Raw genomic sequence first — 22,136 nt, 5'->3', positions numbered from 1 at the left:
TGTATCAATCTCTTTCGCCCTAGAGGAGGCATATGATACAACGTGGAGACATGGTATTTTAAACGATTTGCATGAATTTGGATTGAGGGGCATATTACCACACTTCATATCTCATATTAAATTACATACAATTTCAAGTGCGAGTAGGGTCCACCCTGTCTGATCATTTCGATCAGGATCAGGACGTCCCTCAAGGAAGCATCGTATCCGTCACACTTTACATCATCAAAATTAATAGCCTCACGAAAGTCTTAAGCAATAGTGTCAATGGTTCACTTTTTTGTGAATTCAAAAATAAGCAAAAGAAAAAGGTTTCAAGTTTTCTGGATCCAAAACAAACTGTGTTCCATTTTATGGTAAATATAAACAACACAGGGATCCAGATTTATTTTAGATGGTATTCCCATCAATGTAGGACAAATTCCTGGGCCTCATATTTGACCGGGGCGGTCGGATACCTAGTGGTTAAAGCGTTCGCTCGTCACGCCGAAGACCCGGGTTCGATTCCCGACATGGGTACAATGTGTGAAGCCCATTTCTGGTGTCCCCCGCCGTAATCACTCACTCATATTTGACCGCCATCTCACATTCTTACCACACATCAGATATCTAAAGGCAAATTACCTTATGGCTCTCGACTTGGTGAAAGTCGTTTCCAATTCCGAGTGAGTGGGAATCAGACAATCCTCCTACATTTGTACAAATCACTTGCTCTAAACTATAGTGGACCCTGCACAAATAAGACACTATACACCACTGAGGCCTTAGGCTCTGTCTTTAAACTTGAGCTCTCAGGACCTCTACTGCGGACAGTTTGTATGTGGAAGCTGATGAACCTTCCCTCTAAACAAAGCCACAGTCGCTGTAATACATCACTAAATTGCATTCCCATCAAACCCAGTTGTGTCTTCTACGAAAGCCCATTAGGACCATATTGGTAATTATGTTGTTTTTTCTCTTCAAAAAATCATAATTACGATTTTTAAAAACTCGTTTGTGTGTTTGTTGTTTAACGCCGCACTCAGCAATAATTCAGCCATATGAAGACGGTCTGTAAAATAATCGAGTCTGGACCAGACAATCTAGTGACATCATGAGCATGGATCGACGCAATTTGAGTCGATGACATGTATCAACCAAGTCAGCAGCCTGACCACCCGATTCCGTTAGTCGCCTTTTACGACAAGCATAGTCGCCTTCTACGGCAAGTATTGGTTGCTGAAGACCTATTTTACCTCGGAATCTTCACGGGTCTTAAAAACTCGTACTTACGAGAATAAAGTCGTAATTACGAAAGAAAAAGTAGTAAAAAGAAAAAGAATATTTTTTTTGGCGTGTGCACTTCCCCTCTAAAACTTCAAAACATGTAATGTTTTCCCAACAAGTTTAGTTGCGTCTCCCAATCAGAGTTGGCGAGAAAGTTGGAGTAGTTGCTATTGTAAACATGTATAAAGGCGATTAATTTTTTTTAATTATTTGTGCTTGCAAGTGAAAATGTGAGCTACCAGTAAGTTGAATTTATTTCTTGTTTTTAGAAACCAAGGTGAAAAATAAGGTGCCGTTTTCGCTTTAGGGGAGCTTCCATTTTCGCTAATCGGTGCCTTTTTCGCACGGTGCCGTTTTAGCTATAACCCAGCGATACGACAGACAGACGTCTAATTAATATTATCGGATATAATCTCCACATGTTTGTTTGTTTGTTTGATGTTTAACGCCGCACTCAGAAATAGTCCAGCTATATGACGGCAACATGAATGTCGAATTTATTGTATATCCGTTTTTCATTAATAACAGTAAACAAAGGACTAGTTGGTTGGTTTGTTGTTTAACGCCGCACTCAGCAATATTCCAGCTATATGACGGCGGTCTGTAAATAATCGAGTCTGGACCAGACAATCCGATGATTGACATCATGAGCATCTATCCACGCAATTGGGATACAATGACATGTATCAACCAGTCAGCGAGGCTGACCACCCGACTCCGTTAGTCGCCTCTAACAACAAGCATAGTCGCCTTTTAAGGCAAGCGTGGGTTGCTGAAGACCTATTCTACCCTTCGGAAGAGCCAGGTGGCCAACTCGACCGAGATTTCTGGAATAAGAATCAAGACAAATATCTAGCTTCAAGTCATGTATTTATCATACAATACATTACAAATTTACAAACATCCACGTACCAGCATATGAAATATACAACATAATGATACTCGTTTTACATACAGATTGACAGTTATAACAGGATCAGTAGCACAAATACTCATCATCCACAATTGTCAAAACAAACAAATTTGTACACCAAAATCATAACATCTCTCAATCACTTCAGAAAACAGGCCATTTCCTTAAAACATTCAGCTTTTCTTTTGCTGTCATGACTAAACCATATAAATGCATGGCATTAATATAATACATTATTATAACATTATATTACCATTAGAAAGCTTAAGCGACATCATCCTGATTGTTCTCTTATGGGGTTAAGTCTGATACAAGGGTGTGTTACAATATCCCTATGATTTTTTTGTTCCGATGTGATATTGTAACGTCTCGGTAACATCATGTAAAATCCGTGGCGGTCGGGTAGCCTAGTGGTTAAAGTGTTCGCTCGTCACAACGAAGACCCGGGTTTGATTCCCGACATGTGTACAATGTGTGAAGTCCATTTCTGGTGTCCCCCGCCGTGATATTCCTGGAATATTGCTAAAAGCCGCGTAAAACCATACTCACTCATGTAAAATCCAACGACAAATGTCTTCTTCATACTTCAGTCGCGCAAACTTACAACGTTCATATCTGTAGCCCTGCGAGTGTACCACTAAAAACTCCAAGAGACGCTGAAAAATCTCAACTCTTTTAAGAACCACTCTTTCAAGGATATGTACACTAGCAACAGATATTTTATGCCCGTTTCCAAAGGTTCATGGAAAGTATGTTTGGAACATGAAATTGTTGATAAAGCATGTTTTATATTTGTCTTCCGGTTTAAATAAGATAAATCACTTTCCCTCTGGTTCTTTTTTATATAAAATCCTCATCCTCGGGATAAATTCTTTGGGGCTAACATCCTCTTTTCAGATGAGGGCCGTGAAGCTCATAAAAACCTTTGGACTCTTTCATCCCACATATCACCCATAAATAATAACCACCTTTTCGTGTCAATCTCATTAAAATCAGATAAAAGTTCTCGCTACCGCTTAACAAAGTTTGTTTAGCAGTATTGAGAACTAAGATCTGATTGAGATTGCTATTCGTTTCATCATTTCTTGCTTTCTACAGACACAACATAGGTTACATCTGTATGCATTCACCTAAGTAGGGAGAGTTTGTCAAAGAACATACCTACTAAAGTACAACAACTTCCAACCAGTTGGTCCAACTCTTCCTTGAACAAGGCTTTGTCTCAAAATTTGTGAAAAAAGATTCACAAATATCATAAATATAATAAATTAATGTTCAATTTTATATCATGACGGATGACAACATTTAACAATGAAAACATGGTTACTCAACTTCAGTGTTGCCGTCAGCTGGGCTGGGCTGGGTTTGATATCACCTTGAACAGTATTTCAGTTATATGGCCAATATAACTTCAAGTGTCTTTGCAGAATCCTTTCAGGACTGCAGTATAATATTGCCTTGCCTTGATCTTCACATGACACCATGCATTCTAAGGGCTTTGAGTTAATGGGTAATATTGTGTTCTTAAACCTATTAATTTTGAGTATGATAAAATGTATGGATTTAATGCATTTTTTTAAATGACAGCTAAATTTCTTTAAATGAATTTTTATGACATTTGGCTATAAACTGAAGGGTTGTCAATGATTAGATATTATTGATCTTAAGATTGTGGGTGCTTTCTTTCTGAAGTCCCCTTATCTTGAACCTCCTTATCTTGAGCCCCCTTATCTTGAACCCCCTTTTCTTGAATTCCTATACCTTGAACCCCCTTATCTTGAATTCCTATATCTGAACCCCCTTATCTTGAGCCCCCATATCTTAAACCCTGTTATCTCAAACCCCCTTATCTAAACCCCCTTATCTTGAGCCCCCTTATCTTGAATTCCTATATCGTCAACCCCCTTATTTGAACCCCCTTATTTGAACCCCCTTATTTGAACCCCCTTTTCTTGAGCCCCCTTATCTTGAACCCCCTTATCTCGAATTCCTATATCATGAACCCCCTTATCTCGAACGTACCGATACCTCGAACCTATTCTCCGGTCCCGACTGCCTCACTATATAAACAAGGGACTGACAAAATAATTAAGGAACCGAAAGAAACTTGTTTCCTGTTGCCTTAAAAACATAATTTGGTTGAATACAATCAACAGTTCATTCATCTGGAATAGAATGTGATGACTAGATATCAAGTTGCAAGAAGATGATGTGTGAAAACTAGCAGGCCAACAAAACATCCATCCATTACAAAAACAGGAATAAGTACATGAAAAAATCATTCTGATTAATAAATGGCCATTTTGTTCAATACAGAATCACATGACAGATGGTAGGCTGACTTGTACCAATGTGTTGGTTTTAAAGTCGTCAGTTTGAACAGTATTTCAGTTGTATCACGGTATATCACTATCAGCTTAGTATGGGAGGATGGTCCAAAGACGAGCACATCATCTATCTCTTGTTACAGCAAACCTGAAATGATGTGGACCACATGTATATGAATGTTAAGTAAATGTTGGCCCCGAACAGAACATCCAGTAACGATACCATAACATAACAATCTGGTCTGTGAGTTGGGGGCATGGCTGGCCAGTCGTCTGAGGCACTGCAATTACCTGTGCAGGGTTGTGTCCTTTGGGTATGCCAAAAGCCTATGATTGTGGGTTCAAATCCTGGTCCATCCTGATAATGTTTCTAAGTTTGTTAGCAGCAAACTTATGCTCCTGGGTGTCAGCAAAGTGGTAAACATCAGACCTGCATCACATCAGACTTTCCTCCCATAGTAAGCTGACATGCAGTGATGTAACTGTAATACTGGTTATGAGTGAGTGAGTGTGTATGGTTTTACGCAATATTTCAGCAATATCAGGGCAAGGGACACCAGAATTGGGCTTCAAACATTTTACCCATATGGGAATCGAACCTGGGTCTTCGACTAATGATCAATCACTTTAACCACTAGACTACCCCTATAATGTGTGAACTCTGATGGGACAGGGGGGCACGGGTGGCCCAGTCGCCTGAGGCGACGCGATTCATTGTACAGAGTTGCACGCCATGAACCTATGATTGTGGGTTCGGATCCCGGTTCGCTCCAATTATGTGTCTAGGTTTGTCAGCACCATACCCGTGCTAGTGGGTTTCACCGAAGTGGTAAACATCACTTCGGGCTTTCCTCCCACATTAAGCTGACACGCCATGATATAACTGGAACAGTTAAAAGCTGCGTTAAACCCAACTCACTCACTCACTCACTGATGGGACAGGGGGTGGTGGGGTAGCCTCGTGGTTCAAACATTATTCGTTACGCCGAAGACCCGGGTTCGATTCCTGATGTGGGTACAAGGTGTGAAGCCCATTTCTGGTGTCCCCCGCCGTGATATTGCTGGGATTATTGCTAAAAGCGGCGTAAAACCTCACTCACTCACTGACTGGACAGTGTCAACTGGCATGAAAGCTGAATGTGTCTCAGATCAGAGTATTTAGCACTCACTCTGTCGTACTGCAGGGAAGGTCATGATTCAAAATCATGGAATCAAACCTACGAACACCAGATCCTCTCATGGCTAAGGGACACCATCCTGCACAGAGATTTGTGAACCCTAAAAGAATGCATCGTCTGTTCAAGTCCTTTCTCTCCTCACAAAGACTTTTTAGCATGGACAGACCTTTTCAATATTTGTATATAAAAATAACTGAAACAGCATCTCTAACTAAAACAAATGATATGTTTATGACGTGTGACCAGAGTTCCTTTCATTACCCCACGTATTGAAGATGTTTGAGTTCATCGTGTTCTTTTGGCCTTCCTAATGAGGGTCACATAGGAAATCTGTCCCATTATGCCATGAGGTTTCCGACAGGAGTGAGTTCAACCCCAAATTGCAATTTGGAGACTGATGCTTCCAAGATTCATGTCTTCACGCTCTGATGGTTCATCCCTGTTTGATGGCTGGACTGAGATCTGCGAAGTAGCTGTGTAGAAGGCCTTCCTCGGCAGAGATCCGGCCGGCAGGGTTGCATACGAGCAGACACTGTGGGTAAATGCAAAAATTGTTAACCATGTGAATCTCAAATATACGTACCGTATTCAACGTAATAATCGCCCAGCTCTAGCAACCCCCCACGGCAATATTTGCCAATACATTAGCTAGTGCACAATCCCAATTAGCACCTTTACCTTGATCAATGGACACAAGACTTATTTATTTATGTATAATACACACTCGTGTGTTATATGCACCCTTAATTATGGGCAATTAATTTCTTGAATAATATATCTATCGTGTTTGATATGCACAGATTCTTCTTTTATATAATTTCAGGCTGTCAGCATAAACCACAAAATTTACAATCTTTCAACTCTGTTTTTTTCTCACCAAAATTATATTCTAATAAGAGCCGCTACTTCTAATTTTAAAAGTCCTGGGCGCTTATTACGTCGAATACAGTAGCATGAATCTTAAGATTCATACTAATATCTGTCCATCATGTAGTTACCCATTAACGGATCCAAGATGTATCAAAACGACCATATTTTTTTATTATGATGGTGTGATGTGGTGTTTATTTAGAGATGCCAACCCTCGTCATCTTCCCGAGGCAAGGGATTTAACTGACTATAAAACTCCTGTTTCCACCCTTGCCGAATTAGGCTGGAATTATGGAGTTATATTTTGGCTGGACTAACGAATCTGTGCATAGTCCAATCAAAATCCCATAGCGAAATTGACATCCAATTCGTAAACTTCTGTGCAGACGATTGCAGAAATGGCAGGGCATATTTTTCAAATCTTTTAATGTTTTTAATCATGTGCTCAACTGTTTGATGCATTTTGCGTGGGGGCGGTCGGGTAGCCTAGTGGTTAAGCATTCGCTCGTCACACCAAAGACCCGGGTTCGATTCCCGACATGGGTACAATGTGTGAAGCCCATTTCTGGTGTCCCCCGGCGTGATATTGCTGGAATGTTGCTAAAAGTGGCGTAAAACCAAACTCACTCACTCTGAAGTTTACTGAGGTGAGTTGCAGACTTACCTGTAAAAGGTCTCTGCCCTTAGCATTGAGTTTGGGAACCACCTGTTGCCATGTGGTGGAGACATGATACATAGGGAATGGCTGCAAGGAGAAATAGTGTGTGAGTGAGTCAAGAGACACACTGGTTTGTGTGACGGATAAAACACGTCCAAGGGTTTGTATGATATTTAAAACCTGCATCCAAGGATAAAACCAAGGAACATCAGACCCAAGGTTTTATCCCAAGGATATGTGTTTTAAATATCATAAAACCCACAGGAAGTGTTTTATCTAACTCATGAAACGAAAAAGAAACCGCATTTATCAACATTTTTTCAAACATTCTTTCCATGAACCATAGGAAACGGGCGTAAAATATTTCTTGCTGGAAACAGTACTAAAAAAGACAGTCTGCGTATGAATTAATCACGACCACTTCTGTCAGTTTTATTTTGACGTCAAAAACACTTACAATTTCATTGGGATTTTTTATCGGTAAATGTAACTCACAGAAAATTCTCAGTGAATGTGTACTTCAACATAAATGTCAAATGTCTATCACTGTTAGGACATGTACTTGCCAATGATATGATTTATTGGACAATTAGGTTTCAAACAAGGGCGCTTACTTGACTTTGCTTGCCATATTCGGGTGCGTACAATTAATGTAGAACAGTAGGAAGCTTATAATCCCAGCACTTTTATTGATCTTTTGGATTTGGTGACTTTAGATACTGATGGAAAGACAATCAACTCGAGTTGCATGTTATACAATTTGGTTACACTGTGTGAAGAAATAAAGACGTTGTAACACTTTTGATACAATGTATACGTTTTTGAAACAGCTACGTCATCACAGTGCGGCACTGAGCGGTATGCAGGCTGACTGACGTCCAGGCACCATGAGGGTTAGAAGCATTGTGATTTATCTGTGCCTTGTAGTCTAGTGGTTCACTAACTGGGCTATAGATACGAAGGTTGTTGTGTGATCGATAATCGATTACGTATTCAGTTTTATTATAACTCCTTGTAGATTCTCAAGAAACTGTTTGCATTATTTCAGATGAATCAAGACAGTATTACATCTCTAAGTTTTTGCGATATTTCAATATTTATGATATTCTGAATGCGGGCAGGCAACATTTATTGGTCACCTGCTCGACTGTCAGTTCGGTTTTAAAATGATTTCAAACACTGCGTCAGAACGACCCTTCACAAACTTTGACCGACCAATGCAATGACTTTTAGGAAGTCAACATTAGCCAATCAGAAACAACCTTCTCAAGCTATAAGGCACTTGTTTTGAAATGGTGACTCAAACTCCAGACTAAGCACTGAAATTTATTGTGACAAAGTTCTTGATTCAAAATTTGAAAACTGAACAAAAGGAAATCTAATAGATTGCGAGATTGTATGGCAGTATTTCCACAGGCTGACATGTCTCTTTTAAATATTTATCCCATTGAAGCAAGAGATAGACGATGTTTAGCAGAATCAGTTGTACAGCCCATAATAATCCTTCAAAATGGCCTATGTTGACTTCTTCGAGGTTACATGATTAGAAAACACATTTGGATTTTCACTTTCTCGATCTCGTAAGCGATGCTCTGATTGGTTTGGGTGGGTTGTAATGGGACGTCATCAGATCTTTGTGTAGCAGCGATGGGCACTACAGCTGTAGTTGCTAGATGTGTGGCCTATCATCTGCCTACCCTGTAGTTAGGCAGCTGCGTCATCTGTGGCCAGGTCTCCTCTGTCGGTGTTCCCAGTAATCTAGGTCAAGGTCAAGGACTGCATATTCCACAGCGGACTGCAATGCAATGGGGTCCTACCCATCTTCCTGAGGCAAGTGTTGCCGAACTAGGCTGGAATTAGGGAGTTCTATTTTGGCTGGACTAATGAGTCTATGCATAGTCCAAACAAAATCATGTAACGAAATCTACATCCATTTCGGTCAACTACAGGATTTGCAAAGCATGTGTACGGCCAACTCGACATCAAGGATATTTTGCAAATCTTTTCAATGTTTTTAATCAAGGTGCTTATGTGTTTTGATGTAATTCACAAAGTAAGACCCATTTTATTACATTGATCTTGATTATCAATCACATTGTCTTGACTGGGCGCCGCCATTTTGTTTGATGCAAATGCAAGTGGTATGAGAGTTGGAATCTGATTGGTCAAAAGGAGGGACATAGAAGGGACATAACCCGTAATCGACACAGGTGGGGCTACTTTCGAGACCAGAAATTCCAGCTTTGTACAGTGAGGGTGGAAACCAGGCTCTTAGTCAGTTAACTACCTCGCCTCGGGAAGATGGGTCCTACCAGGTAGGTTTTAACTGATGAAACAGAAACAGCTCTCCAAACGTTTGTCATATATAACGTATTCGACGTAATAAATCCCGCTCTAATAAGCGCCCATGGCGATAGTTGCTAATATATTGGCTCGTGAGCAATCCCAATTAGCACCCCTTCCAATTGATCGATGTACACAAGACTTATTTATTCGCGTGTAATACACACTCGTGTGTTATATGCGCTCTTAATTATGGGGAATTTAATTCTGGAAAAATATATCTGTCAGCATAAACCACAAAATCTATCTTTCAACTGTTTTTTTTTCACCAAAATAATATTCTAATAAGAGCCCCCTATTCCTAATTTTGAGCTTATTATGTTGAATACGGAAACACAAATATTGATATTTCTATACAATATTATCCATGAATATCCAGGGAAGAATAGGTCTTCAGCAACCCATACTTGCTGCAAAAGGCGACTATGCTTAACATAAGAGGCGACTATGCTTAACATAAGAGGCGACTATCAGGATCGGGTGGTCAGTCTTGCTGACTTGGTTGATGCATGTCATTGTATCCCAATTGTGGGGATCGATGCTTATGATATCAATCACTGGATTGTCTGGTCAAGACTCGATTATTTAACGACCGCCATCACAGAGCTGGAATATTGCTGAGTGTGTCATTAAACAAAAAACAAACAAACAAATCAAACTCTCATGCAACATCATTGCTGTGGCAACCAAACTGATGTTATAAAAATGTCAGGAATATTAAGTCGCCACTTACAACCAGCATGGGTTGGTGGGGACAAATTCTAACCCTGAATCTCCACTGAATGACTATGACGATTGCTGCACTTTCAAAAACCAGTGTAGATCAAGGATACTTGAAGATTCTCTTCAGTTGATCTTCATCATCATTTCCTGGGAAGAGCGGCCGACCAGCATTCGCCAACTCTGGAATTGAGTTATATGATGGATATGTCAATGAGGAGCGACTGAGGGGTATGCTTTCATGTAATTTAAGCAATATTCCAGCAATATTTCAGCAATATTTCAGCAATATCCCAATGGTGGACTGTCCTCCAAGAACGGACTTCACACAAGCAAGTGAACAAGACAATCCTGACACATCCCAGCAACACAGAAATCAAACAATGGAAGATGAAATTTATTGCTGTAAGGAGTAAAACTGGGAGAATTTATAAAAAATATGTGAAATAAACAGTTTTTTAAAGAAATATTACAACACTGAAATACAGTATATGTGACCAACCAGGACCTTATGGGTGCTAGGATACAATTGTGCTATGACGTCATAACGACGTTTGACGTCAACTTACTTCAGTGAAGATCGAAATGTGTGATGTCATGTATCTCTGTACTAAATATGAATTGAAGCTTGTGATTTGTATAATGGTGTTCCAAAGACGCTGTAGTTTTAAAATATAATGAAAGGTCCCATGTCTCATGGTGGTTCACATATAACAAATAGAATACTCAAACTGTCTGGCAGGTAGAAGGTTGTCTCATTACATGAATATTATCATTTATACTCTACTCTTGACAGTAGACTCTTTTCCTGGTACCGTATTCGACGTAATAAGCGCCCACGGCGATATTTGCTAATATATTGGCTAGTGAACAATCCCAATCAGCACCCCTTCCGATTGATCAATGTACACAAGACGTATGTATTCGTGTATAATACGCACTTATATGTTATATGCACCCTTAATTATGGGCAATTAATTTCTGGAAAAATATATCTGTCGTTTGTCAATAGGCTGTCAGCATAAACGAAATTTACGATCTTTCAGCTCTGTCTTTTCCACCAAAATAATATTCTAATTAGAGCCCCCTATTTCTAATTTTGAGAGCGCCCTGGGCGCTTATTACGTCGAATACGGTATTTGGAAAGAAAATATGACTATACTCTACTTAACACATCAATAATGAACCAAAAGACTTTATTATTAACTGCCAAGTTTGTTTGTTTATTGTTTCACACAGCACTCAGCAATATTCCAGCTATATGACGGCGGTCTGTAAATGATCGAGTCTGGACCAGACAATCCGGTGATTAACAGTCAAGTAAGCGATACCTGCATTATTACCTACGAGGGCAAACATATCGGGGTACATAAAAATCATATGTGCCCAAGGGTCATATCACGTCACGAGACAACAGCGTTTTGTTTCCGTCATCCGGACGGCATTGTTGATGTCATTTAAATCTTATTGTGACATGAGGTCGGAATGACTTCACAGTAGAAACGACGTCATAGCTGAAGAATGTTGACAAATTGTGGTTCAGCTGCTGTTGCGACTTGCTGTCCTTATAGGTTAACACTAAAATTTGTCGTAAACATCGTATGACATGAACACAAATATAATATCCTCTATATACCTACTCACCTGCAAATATACATCCCGCAGACCACATGTCGATTGATGTTGAGTACATCTTGGCCCCAAACAGTACATCAGGAGGTCGGTACCACAACGTAACAACCTGGCGTTAAACAATCACTGAATAAGTTCCAACAAGTCAGGGCTAAATTTAACAAGACATTTGTATGTAGCCAGCAGGGCTTACCAGTACTAGAAATTGGCACTAGTCCTGTAGTCCTTCCAAAACTGGCCAATAGTTAAAGGGGAAGTGTACACGCAAAAATCACTTTCTTTCTTTTTCTAAACAAAACGCAATTTTAGAATTAGTTAGTATCTGTGTTTGAAAATATACACTCATTTTTTTTCACAGCGAAAGTAGGAACCTCACAATAGTGTGAAAGTGATATGCCGTTATGAGGCCTTCGTTTTACGAGCGAAATAGGCCTGAGTTATCCCCCTTAGATTATGACGTAATTGGTGCCAATTCAACTTGGTCCCTGTCTATTCTCAACGCAAAAGATATCAAGGACCAGTTTGCGGTAAAACAACATGGTCTACGACACACTCCGGCGCAGTGGTGACTCAGCATAACACAATTCTGGCTGGCATCTGAGATGCTAGAATCACAAAACTATACCTACACCACGTGAAGCGGCTCTAACAAAGCATGATGACGTCATAATGTTTATCAATTGGCACCAATGACGTCATATTGCAAGGGACATAAGCCATGGTGTTTTTGTTATGGAAATAGAACACTTGGTAAATGTGAAAAATATAAATCGTTTTAGTGCAAAAAATATGTTAATTAAATATGATGTTTTTATATTTTTGTCTATGACACTTCTATGTTAACACTTTTAATGTGGAAAAAGTACAAGAAAAAAAGGTTCATTTCCGTGTGAACTTGCCCTTTAAGGTATCATAAGGACTAGCAGAAATTTGCCATTTTTAAGGGGTTTGCAATATGTTATCATTATAAGGACTAGTGGACTAAAAATGTTAGTTTCTACCCCTGCTTGCTCCTTTCAAACATTAGTGGCCCTTCTCCAAACTAACTGGCTCAAAACAAAATGTTGGAGGTCTGGCTGAGTTACCCCATGTTACCCAGGGAGCTCCGAAAATTTTAAAACTACTCAACCCCAAAATGTCATTTTCTGCAGTCTGAGATTAAATCTTGGCTTCCATTTGCCTCATTTTGTGGCGATTTTATGAGCAATAAAGATGTTGTTGTACATTAAAAAATAGCTTCTGGTTATTTCATTCATTGATCTTTGAGTTTACCATTCATATGACCTCATCCCCACCTAAATATTTTCTTATCAAAATTACATGATTCATGAGCAGTGTCCAAATAAAAAAAAAAAACATCCACAGAGACTGGGTGAAATTCTAACTAGCCCGATGGGCCATCTATTTTATGTTTCAGCTAGGCTTTCATAATTTTAACCGGCCATGAGCAAAACGGGGCAGCAGTTAAATCAACCGCTGCCATATAGCTTTGATGGGTCAGAATCATATGCAAAGATACCTGAAGTGATTACAGGCGAGGTGAATTGGGGTATAATGCTGTGTTTAAGATTATTGCATTTATACAGCAAAGTGCATGTGTCTGCTGCCACTAGTCAGGAATAACGCAGGTTTTATGGTGGTAGCCCACTGACATACCATGCTGCAGTTTAATATGGATACCTCACTCAGACACAGTATACTGACTCCGAGCCGACCAGTCCTGTAAAGAACTTAATCTGGTCCAGATAATCAGGAGATTGACATCATGAGCATCGATCAATTCATCTGGGATACGACGACATGCATCAACCAAGTCAGTGAGACTGAACACCCGATCTTGTTAATCATACGGGCGGTCGGGTAGCCTAGTGGTTAAAGCGTTTGCTCGTCATGCCGAAGACCCGGGTTCGATTCCCGACATGGGTACAATGTGTGAAGCCCATTTCTGGTGTCCCCCGCCGTGATATTGCTGGAATATTGCTAAAAGCGGCGTAAAACCAAACTCACTCACTCACTGTTAACCATCCTGTACGACATGCATGGGTTGCTGAAGACCAATTTAGACCAGATTATCTCCTGGTCTTAGACGAGCAATATCTCATGATGGAACTAGTATTGGATGCAGAAGATAGGTCCTACCTCTGCAGAGTAGAACCGAACTGGAATTCCAAAAGCTCTTGCTAAACCAAAATCTGCCAACTTCAGCTCTCCATTCTGAAACAAACAGGTAAATAAACAGGTAAACATCCAGGTAAATAACAGCAGACGATGTGGTACAAGAAAAAAGATAAACAACCCATATCTATATTAAAAAAACTGAAAAACAAGTTATTTCAAATTTAGTTTTGGCGCAAAATGAGTCAGTTTGTTCCAGAAAATATAACTGTGGACTGACTTATTAATTTTAAAATATTGATAACATTTTTGGTGAGGCATTCGTGATGTTTGGGTTTTTTTTGTTTGACGCCGCACTCAGCACAATTCCAGCTATATGATGGCGGTCTGTAAATAATCGAGTCTGGGCCTGACAATCCAGTGATTGACATCATGGGCATCGGTCCACCCAATTGGAATACAATGACTTACATCAACCAAGTCAGCAAACCTGACCACCCGATCCCGTAAGTCACCGGTTACGACAAGCATAGTCGCCTTTTACATCAAGCATGGGTTGCTGAAGACCTGTTCTACCCCAGATTTTCACAGAACTAGGCATTCATGGTAACAGAGTACCGGTACTATGGTAATTATGTGTGACAGAGCAGACTATCAGCACCCTTTCTGCTGACAAGGTGGGTGTAGCTAGTTTCTTCACCTTGTTAATGAGCAGGTTCTGTGGTTTGAGATCTCGATGAAGGACATTGTTGCTGTGACAGAAAGCCAGGCCTCGCAACAGCTGGTACATGAACGACTGAAAACAGACAAGATACCATAACCAACTTCAGTAAACTAGACGTAAATAACTAACCCACCAATAAATATTCATACCGTATTTGACGTAATAAGCGCCCCGCTCTAATAAGCACCCACTGCGACATTTGCTAAGATATTGGCTAGTGAACAATCCCAATTAGCACCCCTTCCGATTGATCAATGTACACAAGACTTATTTATTTGCGTATAATGCGCACTTGTGTGTTATATGCACCCTTAATTATGGGCATTTAACTTTGGAAAAATATATCTGTCGTACATAAACGAAATTTATCTTCAACTCCAAGAGCCCCCTATTTCTAATTTTGAGAGTGCCCTGGGCGCATATAACGTCGAATACGGTATACCGGTATGTTTATTAATACCATTATCATACCTCCATGTCAGAATGATGAGATCTGATTGGTTCACATGATCTTGATAAGATACTGTGTAGCCCGCTTGGGAGGGAAATAAGAGAATAAATCTCTTATACCCCGCAACAAAGAAGACAGGCTGCACATGGATTTCTGTGCAGGGGAATAAATCCCTTATACATCGCTTGGAAGTAAAAAGATGCAGACTTTTTCCGCGTCAATGAAAATCATGTGACACAGCCAAGTTCACCTCAGCTCAATCACACAGCTGTTTTTTATCAATTGGAATTTGTTTTAAATCTTTTTAATTGCACAAAACCACATGTACCCCTAAGATACTGCGACAACTTACAGCAAACTATGGTTATAACGATCTGAAAGGGACCACTAATTTTAAATTGTTATAACTGTAATTCGTTATAACCGTATGTATGGCATGTATACAGCAAATGGACAGGACCAAGAAATAGTTTGTTATATCCGTCGGGGGGGGGGGGGGGGGGGGGGGGGTATAAAGATGAAAAGATGTGTCAACAAAGCCAGGCAGCAGTAAATCACTTTCAGACGAAGGTGTATCAGTCGTGTATGTTGATTTTGTGAAATGTTCTCTGATTGGACTATCTATATGTGTGATAGTCCAATCATTTTCAGCACAGGAAAGTGGTGCTGATGTGGCAAGGGTGGAAAACAAGACTTTGATAAAAAGGCTAGTGGATGCTCTTGCCTCGGGACGATGCAACCGACAGAGGAACCATGGATGGTGGATTTTACAAAACAATATTGCATGAAAACCTTTCACTGCCTCTCAGTATGTAGCATTATACAAATTTCTCAGTCACTTCAAGACTTGATTGTCAGAGTGTTAACCTGACAGTGAGATCACTTCAAGGATTTATCTGGACCTGCTCAGAAGCTGATATTCTGCACCAAGGATGTGACAAGTTTCATGAAAAATTCTCAAATTGTTAAAACTTCCCAATTCAAGTTATAACTCATGGTATGGCTTGGTCAAGGTGACTTGCATTTAGTGACAGCAGGACAAACAAAAAGGAAAAGTGTAAGGGCTGGGACGAGTCCAAACTTACAACCTGGGTACTGGACCCCCTACTACCCGACCCAACCCAGATACCCAATATATACCCCAGAGTTGGCTACATAATGTCCGATTGGGAATTGTATTACTGGAGCCCTGGCAAATGCTATTTACGTACACATATAAAATGATCAGATCATGCATACACTGAAGTCAACTGATGTCATATCTTTATTTAAACGTATAAAAGTCAGAAACAATGTGTGCACAGTCAGAAAGAAATGCAAACATAAGCAACTACATGTAAATGTCTTGTGTCTAAACACAGGTCCGGGCAGTCCTGTGGGTACAGGGTCCTACTCAGGACCCATCCGACCGGAGTACCCAAGGTACCCGTCCCAACCTTAAAATATGTTAATGTTAGTTACACATTATAGCAATGAATAAAAAAAAATCGAAATTTTTAACACAATTTCGAAACTATTCTAAAAATGCCTGCAAAGTAGGGATGGAGACTGGATGTTTAAAGTATATCACAATATTTTACTATTCACAAGGCTGTATTACGATATGTATCACAATATATTGTATAATTCAAAATTTTGAATTCAGAAGTAATTTAAAACATCAATGCAGGAATTGAAGTTCATAAATGGAACAAAAGATGCTGGAACAGCATGTTTACTCTTTCAATATATACGCAAGGATGCACGCTCCGGGACAGTGATGACTTGGTGTTACACCACTGCCACAGAAGAGCTCCATTTTGAAATTACGGAAACATTTCGAAGATACATGTATTTTGCAAGTGTATAACATTAAACAGATGATATAAATTGGTATTTTAAATCAACCGATATACTGAGCATTGTGATACGTATCGTGGAAAGAATGAATCTCAATTTCCGATAAACTGGTAATACCACACACCCTTACTGCTAAGGACATTTAATTTGGAATCTGAAAATAAATCCTAAATAAATGGCTGCACCTTGACTGTGTCAGGATCAATCTCCCCGTTACAGCTGTCGAAGTATTTCTTCAGATCCTGGTCACAGTACTCGAACACCAGCGTCAACTTCTTCTCGCTGTGCAGCACATCATGTAATCTGTAACGAACGCACATGTGACACCTTACTGTTCACTGCTGTGTCAAATAATCCAGTATTGTAAACAGGATCTGTGATTAGTGAGTGAGTGAGTTGGGTTTAACGCCACTTATAACAGTATTACAGTTATATCACAGCGTGTCAGCTTAATGTGGGAGGAAAGCCCGAAGTGATGCAGGTCTCAGATGTTTACCACTTAGGTGAAACCCACAAGCACGGGTATGGTGCTGACAAACTTAGAACATAATTGGGGTGAACCGGCATTCGAACCCACAATCATAGGTTTCTGGCGTGCCCAAGGGATGCCACTCTGCACCGCGAATCGCGGCGCCTTAGACGACTGGGCCACCCATGCCCCATCTGTGATTAACAACTCCCCCATGTATATATCCAGATTAGAATTGGTCTTTAGCAACCTATGTTTGTCGTAAGAGGTGACTAACGGGATCGGGTGGTCAGGCTTGCTGACTTGTTTGATGCATGTCATCATATCCCAATTGCATGGATCGATGCTCATGATGTCAATCAATGGCCTGTCTGGTGCAGACACGATTATTTACACATCATGTTGATTGAATATCGCTGAGTGCAGCGTTGAACAACAAACATGACTCATGGTAAGTGGAGAAGGAGTCAACAAGCTTGAAGGCAAATGACAAGACAAAGGCTGTTGGCCTATCGGTGTGGGTTGGGTTGTGTCGGCCTTTGACAAAGTGTTTAATGGGTGGCGTCAGTCTGGACTGCTGGAGTGGTCAATGATGCCTAGTTTGACACAAGAGGGTAGAACTCTTGACCACAGCAGTGATAACTCACCGGATGCCAATTGTGTAATTCCTATTCTTTGAATGACATTGTTATATACTTGTTACAACTGCTGCTCAATAAACCGTGTTTGTGTTTATATTCAAGTTGGTATTTCCGCTATCCTAAATGTGCAGTAAGACTGTCTTATTGTTGATAGTCATTTTGGAGCCATAAATGCGAAGTTTCACGAATGCAAAAAAGACCACTTGCATTTTTCGCATTTAATTCACGTTCACGTTAATTTCAAGGTTTAAAGTAATTTAGTAATGGATTATTGACTTCTTGAACAGTGGGGACAGTCTATGTGCAACCCACCTGACAATGTTCTTGTGCTTCAATTCTTTCAGCAGGCAGATTTCCCGCAAAGCAGAGCTTGGAACACCCTGGGCAGAAAAAAACAAACACATGGTACAAGTCAACACGTTTTTTAGACCTCAACTGATTATAAAACGACTGTAATTACTTCACATCTATTCATAAATGTTGCTTATTTCTTATTTTTGCACAAATAACCTCTTTCATATACACAGCATGTGATCTGGTATTGCTTACCTTGGAACTGAACCAATGTCATACAAGATATAATGGTAATGGAGTGATTACTAACTGATCTTCAGAGACTAACCTCATCATCATCATCAAGACGCACTCTCTTCAGGGCAACTATTTCATGAGTCTCTCTGTTCTTTGCCTTGAAAACAGTTCCGTATGTCCCTGAAAAAGAGAAAAGCAATTAGAGGGATTTTTCACTCTAACTGTCATGAAATCAGGAGTGAGACAAAAACTCATTACAGAAAATATAAATTATTAAAACATAACTGTATTGTTTCCACCCTTGCCAAACTAGGCTGGAATTAGGGAGTTAAATTTTGTCTGGACTAACAAGTCTATGCCTAGTCCAATCAAAATCGTGTAATGAAATCGGCAATGCAAGTGATATGAGTGATGGAATCTGGTTGGTCAACAGGAGGGACATAGGAGGGACATAACTTGTAATAGCCACTGGTGGAGCTATGATCAAGCCCAGGAATTCCAGCCTACTTTGGCAAGGGTGGAAACTGTACTTTCCCAGTCAGTTAACTCCCTTGGCACGATAAGCATGATAAGATGGGACTCAAACGTTGCAAGGTAAAATCTGACAAACATAAACTATAAAGTTACCATACTTCATATTTTTTTTCACACTGCCACTATATATGTATTACATACCAGAGGAAGTAATTTACATGCCTACATAGGAATCGAGAGAATGTATATTACTGGGTAAATATGAGATGAAAACTTTGAAATAATGTCTTATGTTGGTCATTAACAAGAAGTTATGGCAAGTCTAACAACATGTACAGGAACTGATGAGTCAAGGAAAATATTTCCAACAATAATTTAATCAATTTTAAAACTCAACAGAGATTTCAGACATAGAATAAATCGACTACTAGAAATGAGATTAATGATATGTAACATACAAGTATGGGCAAGTTTTCGTGTATCGTAACTTCTGACTAAACAGACTATGGGCTCGGCCTGTCGGCATATTAAGGATTTCCTGGCAGATCCTACAAAGGTAACACTGTGTCGAAAACTTCAGCACTAAATGATTTTCAGGGACCGCTATGTATATTGCATGACCCTATGTTGATCTGCCGGTGCCTAAAATTCTATTTTGACATCTGACTTCAACAACTGAATCAGCTTCGACCCAAATCTGGATCTGCTGTTGCGCAAAGAACGGTCGTTTTGAAAAACTGTTTAATTTTCAGTTCATGTCCAGCGATTTAAATAAATGAGATAGCATACCTTCTCCGATTTTCTCGAGTTTTTCATATTTTTGCATTGTTTTGACGGCGACTTGACACTTTCGTGAGAATTCCGGAAGCAACAAACCGGAACTAGCAATTTACAAAACATAAATTCAGTGGTAAGATAGGCCAGGGGCAGTTCACCTATATCTATCATCTTTGAAACAAATGTAAACATTCCGTTAATAGTTGAAAGAGCGTTAATATTATTAAGGTTTATAAAAGAAAAATAACATTAATTTATGACCTGGAATAAATGTGAATGTGTCCGGATCCGAATAATATTTCCACGTCGAATTTTGTTTTGTGTAAGAGTTACCTCCCTTGGTGTTTACAAAACATGGCTTCCGAAACAACAAGAAAGCAGTAGGGCGACTTTAAAAAGTGAAAACCTGCATCATGACAGAATAAAGATATAGAAGAGGATATTGTCAAATGGCTTCTCTACATTTAGGTATACATTACACTTTGAGCTGTTGGCTGAAGAAATATCTTTCACCAAGACGAATTACTGACTGCATTGGAAGTTTGGTACCGTGTCATTTCGTATCCCTCAGTTCTTTTTCGTTACAAGGATTGATTATAATATCATATCATATATGTGGCAGGATCAAGTATTTATCAATATCATTAAACAGAGATCACTTTTAGTTTGTAAGGTTGTATGACCTTGTTACATTTAGTTTATCGATACCTTTTTTAAATACTAATTGCTAATGATCGAAGCAGTAAGAACCTCATCTTATTGAAATAGGTAAACATTACTTAGAAAATGTAAAATATTAGTTATGTTTTACACATATACATTTTATAACTTCAACATTTTAAACCATTATGTTGCACTGTAACATTAAACTTCCTCTCAGTTTAACAGGGGCGGTCGGGTAGCCTAGTGGTTAAAGCGTTCGCTCGTCACGCCGAAGACCCGGGTTCGATTCCCGACATGGGTACAATGTGTGAAGCCCATTTTCCGGTGTCCCCCGCCGTGATATTGCTGGAATATTGCTAAAAGCGGCGTAAAACCCCACTCACTCACTCAGTTTAACATGTTTAACCTCTACAAATTGCCAGACTGCATGTTTTTGGCTTACAGCAATCTTTGCCCCAGTCTGACTTGACTGATTCTACTATTTCTGATAGCCCTAGCTGACCACAGTTTGGGTTTCATATTTTTGTATAACTCACATCTCCTCTAAATGCAGGGTTAAACTTAATTACAGTAAATGTCTCAATAGTACACTAGGATCATGATGGTACATGAACATGATGAATCACAGTGTATCAAACTATAGATATATATCTCACAATTCACTGTTCTTGCAATGGTAGGCACCTAGTTGACAAATTGTTTGACAGCGAAGAAAATTAAACATTTTATAAGTTCAGATTTCTTCAAATTTGCAGCAGCTGTCATTCACCCGGTCTTTGGAAATGCTGAAAGGTAAGAAATAGTTCTCAAATTTAATTATCTTTACTCCCCATCCTTTAACATTTATAAACTCGTAAATATGTTTGACCACAGGGGAGTACTGCACTTTACCGGGCACACATTTTCAAATCCAATTAGTGCTACGAGGGGCTCGAAAACGCTTTGACTGCTTTCGGGCTTGGCTTATTCATTAAATGATTAGAAGACACTCATTTAAAAGGGTCATAAGCACCTCATTAACATGCATGTAGAATAAGTAAACAATGAATTGCACATGCATGTTACTGAAGTCACACCTCCCCATAATATTCATCTTTTTGAGGAAGCCATGCCTGTCATTGTCCATCAAAATGAGTAACCATGGTAACCAATCAAGCAACGCCTTAGTTAAAGGTGTTAACTTTGATTACCCTAATCAGATTACTCTCATTAGATTATTGGAATCACTATGAAAATGTAAAAATTGTTGGATTGCCAAGGTGTGTCAGCTCCCTTAGACCGAAAAGGTATGTTGGATCGCCAAGGCGTGTCAGCTCTCTTAGACCCAGGGAGGAGGGGGAGTCAAGTGCATTCGAGTATGAGCCACAACAACGGTATAGCGAGACAGCAGTAGCACAATAGCACGGTAATTGGGCAGCTGGTAGCTTGCTTCATCTGCTATGGCTGTGCCTGGTGTTCTGGAGCATCCGGGAACAAGTCATGATCCTGGACGTAGTGGTTGATTTATAAATACACAACAGCTTTGCGGTTAGCATTAAAGTTAGC

At 39.7% G+C, this 22,136-nt stretch overlaps 1 protein-coding gene across 1 annotated transcript; it reads right to left on the bottom strand.

The window, feature by feature from the left end:
* Window positions 1-5,496: 5,496 nt before the first annotated feature.
* On the bottom strand, window positions 5,497-20,013 carry LOC139470022 (cyclin-dependent kinase 5). Its single transcript, XM_071252313.1, has 11 exons — window positions 19,941-20,013; window positions 18,769-18,857; window positions 18,459-18,526; window positions 17,222-17,339; window positions 14,723-14,818; window positions 14,047-14,121; window positions 11,920-12,016; window positions 10,389-10,458; window positions 8,910-8,970; window positions 7,219-7,299; window positions 5,497-6,216 (listed from the first exon to the last, which is right to left on the bottom strand). The coding sequence occupies exons 1-11, from the start codon at window positions 19,975-19,977 to the stop codon at window positions 6,118-6,120; spliced, it is 891 nt and encodes a 296-aa protein (XP_071108414.1). The 5' UTR covers window positions 19,978-20,013; the 3' UTR covers window positions 5,497-6,117.
* Between the last annotated feature and the right edge of the window lie 2,123 nt (window positions 20,014-22,136).

This window comes from Haliotis cracherodii, unplaced genomic scaffold (genome assembly GCF_022045235.1).
Source record: "Haliotis cracherodii isolate W230 unplaced genomic scaffold, xgHalCrac1.p SCAF_20, whole genome shotgun sequence".
Lineage (NCBI taxonomy): Eukaryota > Metazoa > Mollusca > Gastropoda > Lepetellida > Haliotidae > Haliotis > Haliotis cracherodii.
Note: the sequence above shows the minus strand (reverse complement) of the source record. Positions and strands in the feature narration are given on the sequence as shown.

Excerpts from the sequence above, each read along its gene's own strand:
- LOC139470022 (XM_071252313.1), bottom strand. The coding sequence starts at position 19,977 with ATGCAAAAATATGAAAAACTCGAGAAAATCGGAGAAG. Across the intron at positions 17,340-18,458 it reads AAGCACAAGAACATTGTCAG|ATTACATGATGTGCTGCACA; the intron begins GTGGGTTGCACA and ends CGTTCGTTACAG. Across the intron at positions 7,300-8,909 it reads CGCAGCTGCCTAACTACAGG|CCATTCCCTATGTATCATGT; the intron begins GTAGGCAGATGA and ends TTCTCCTTGCAG.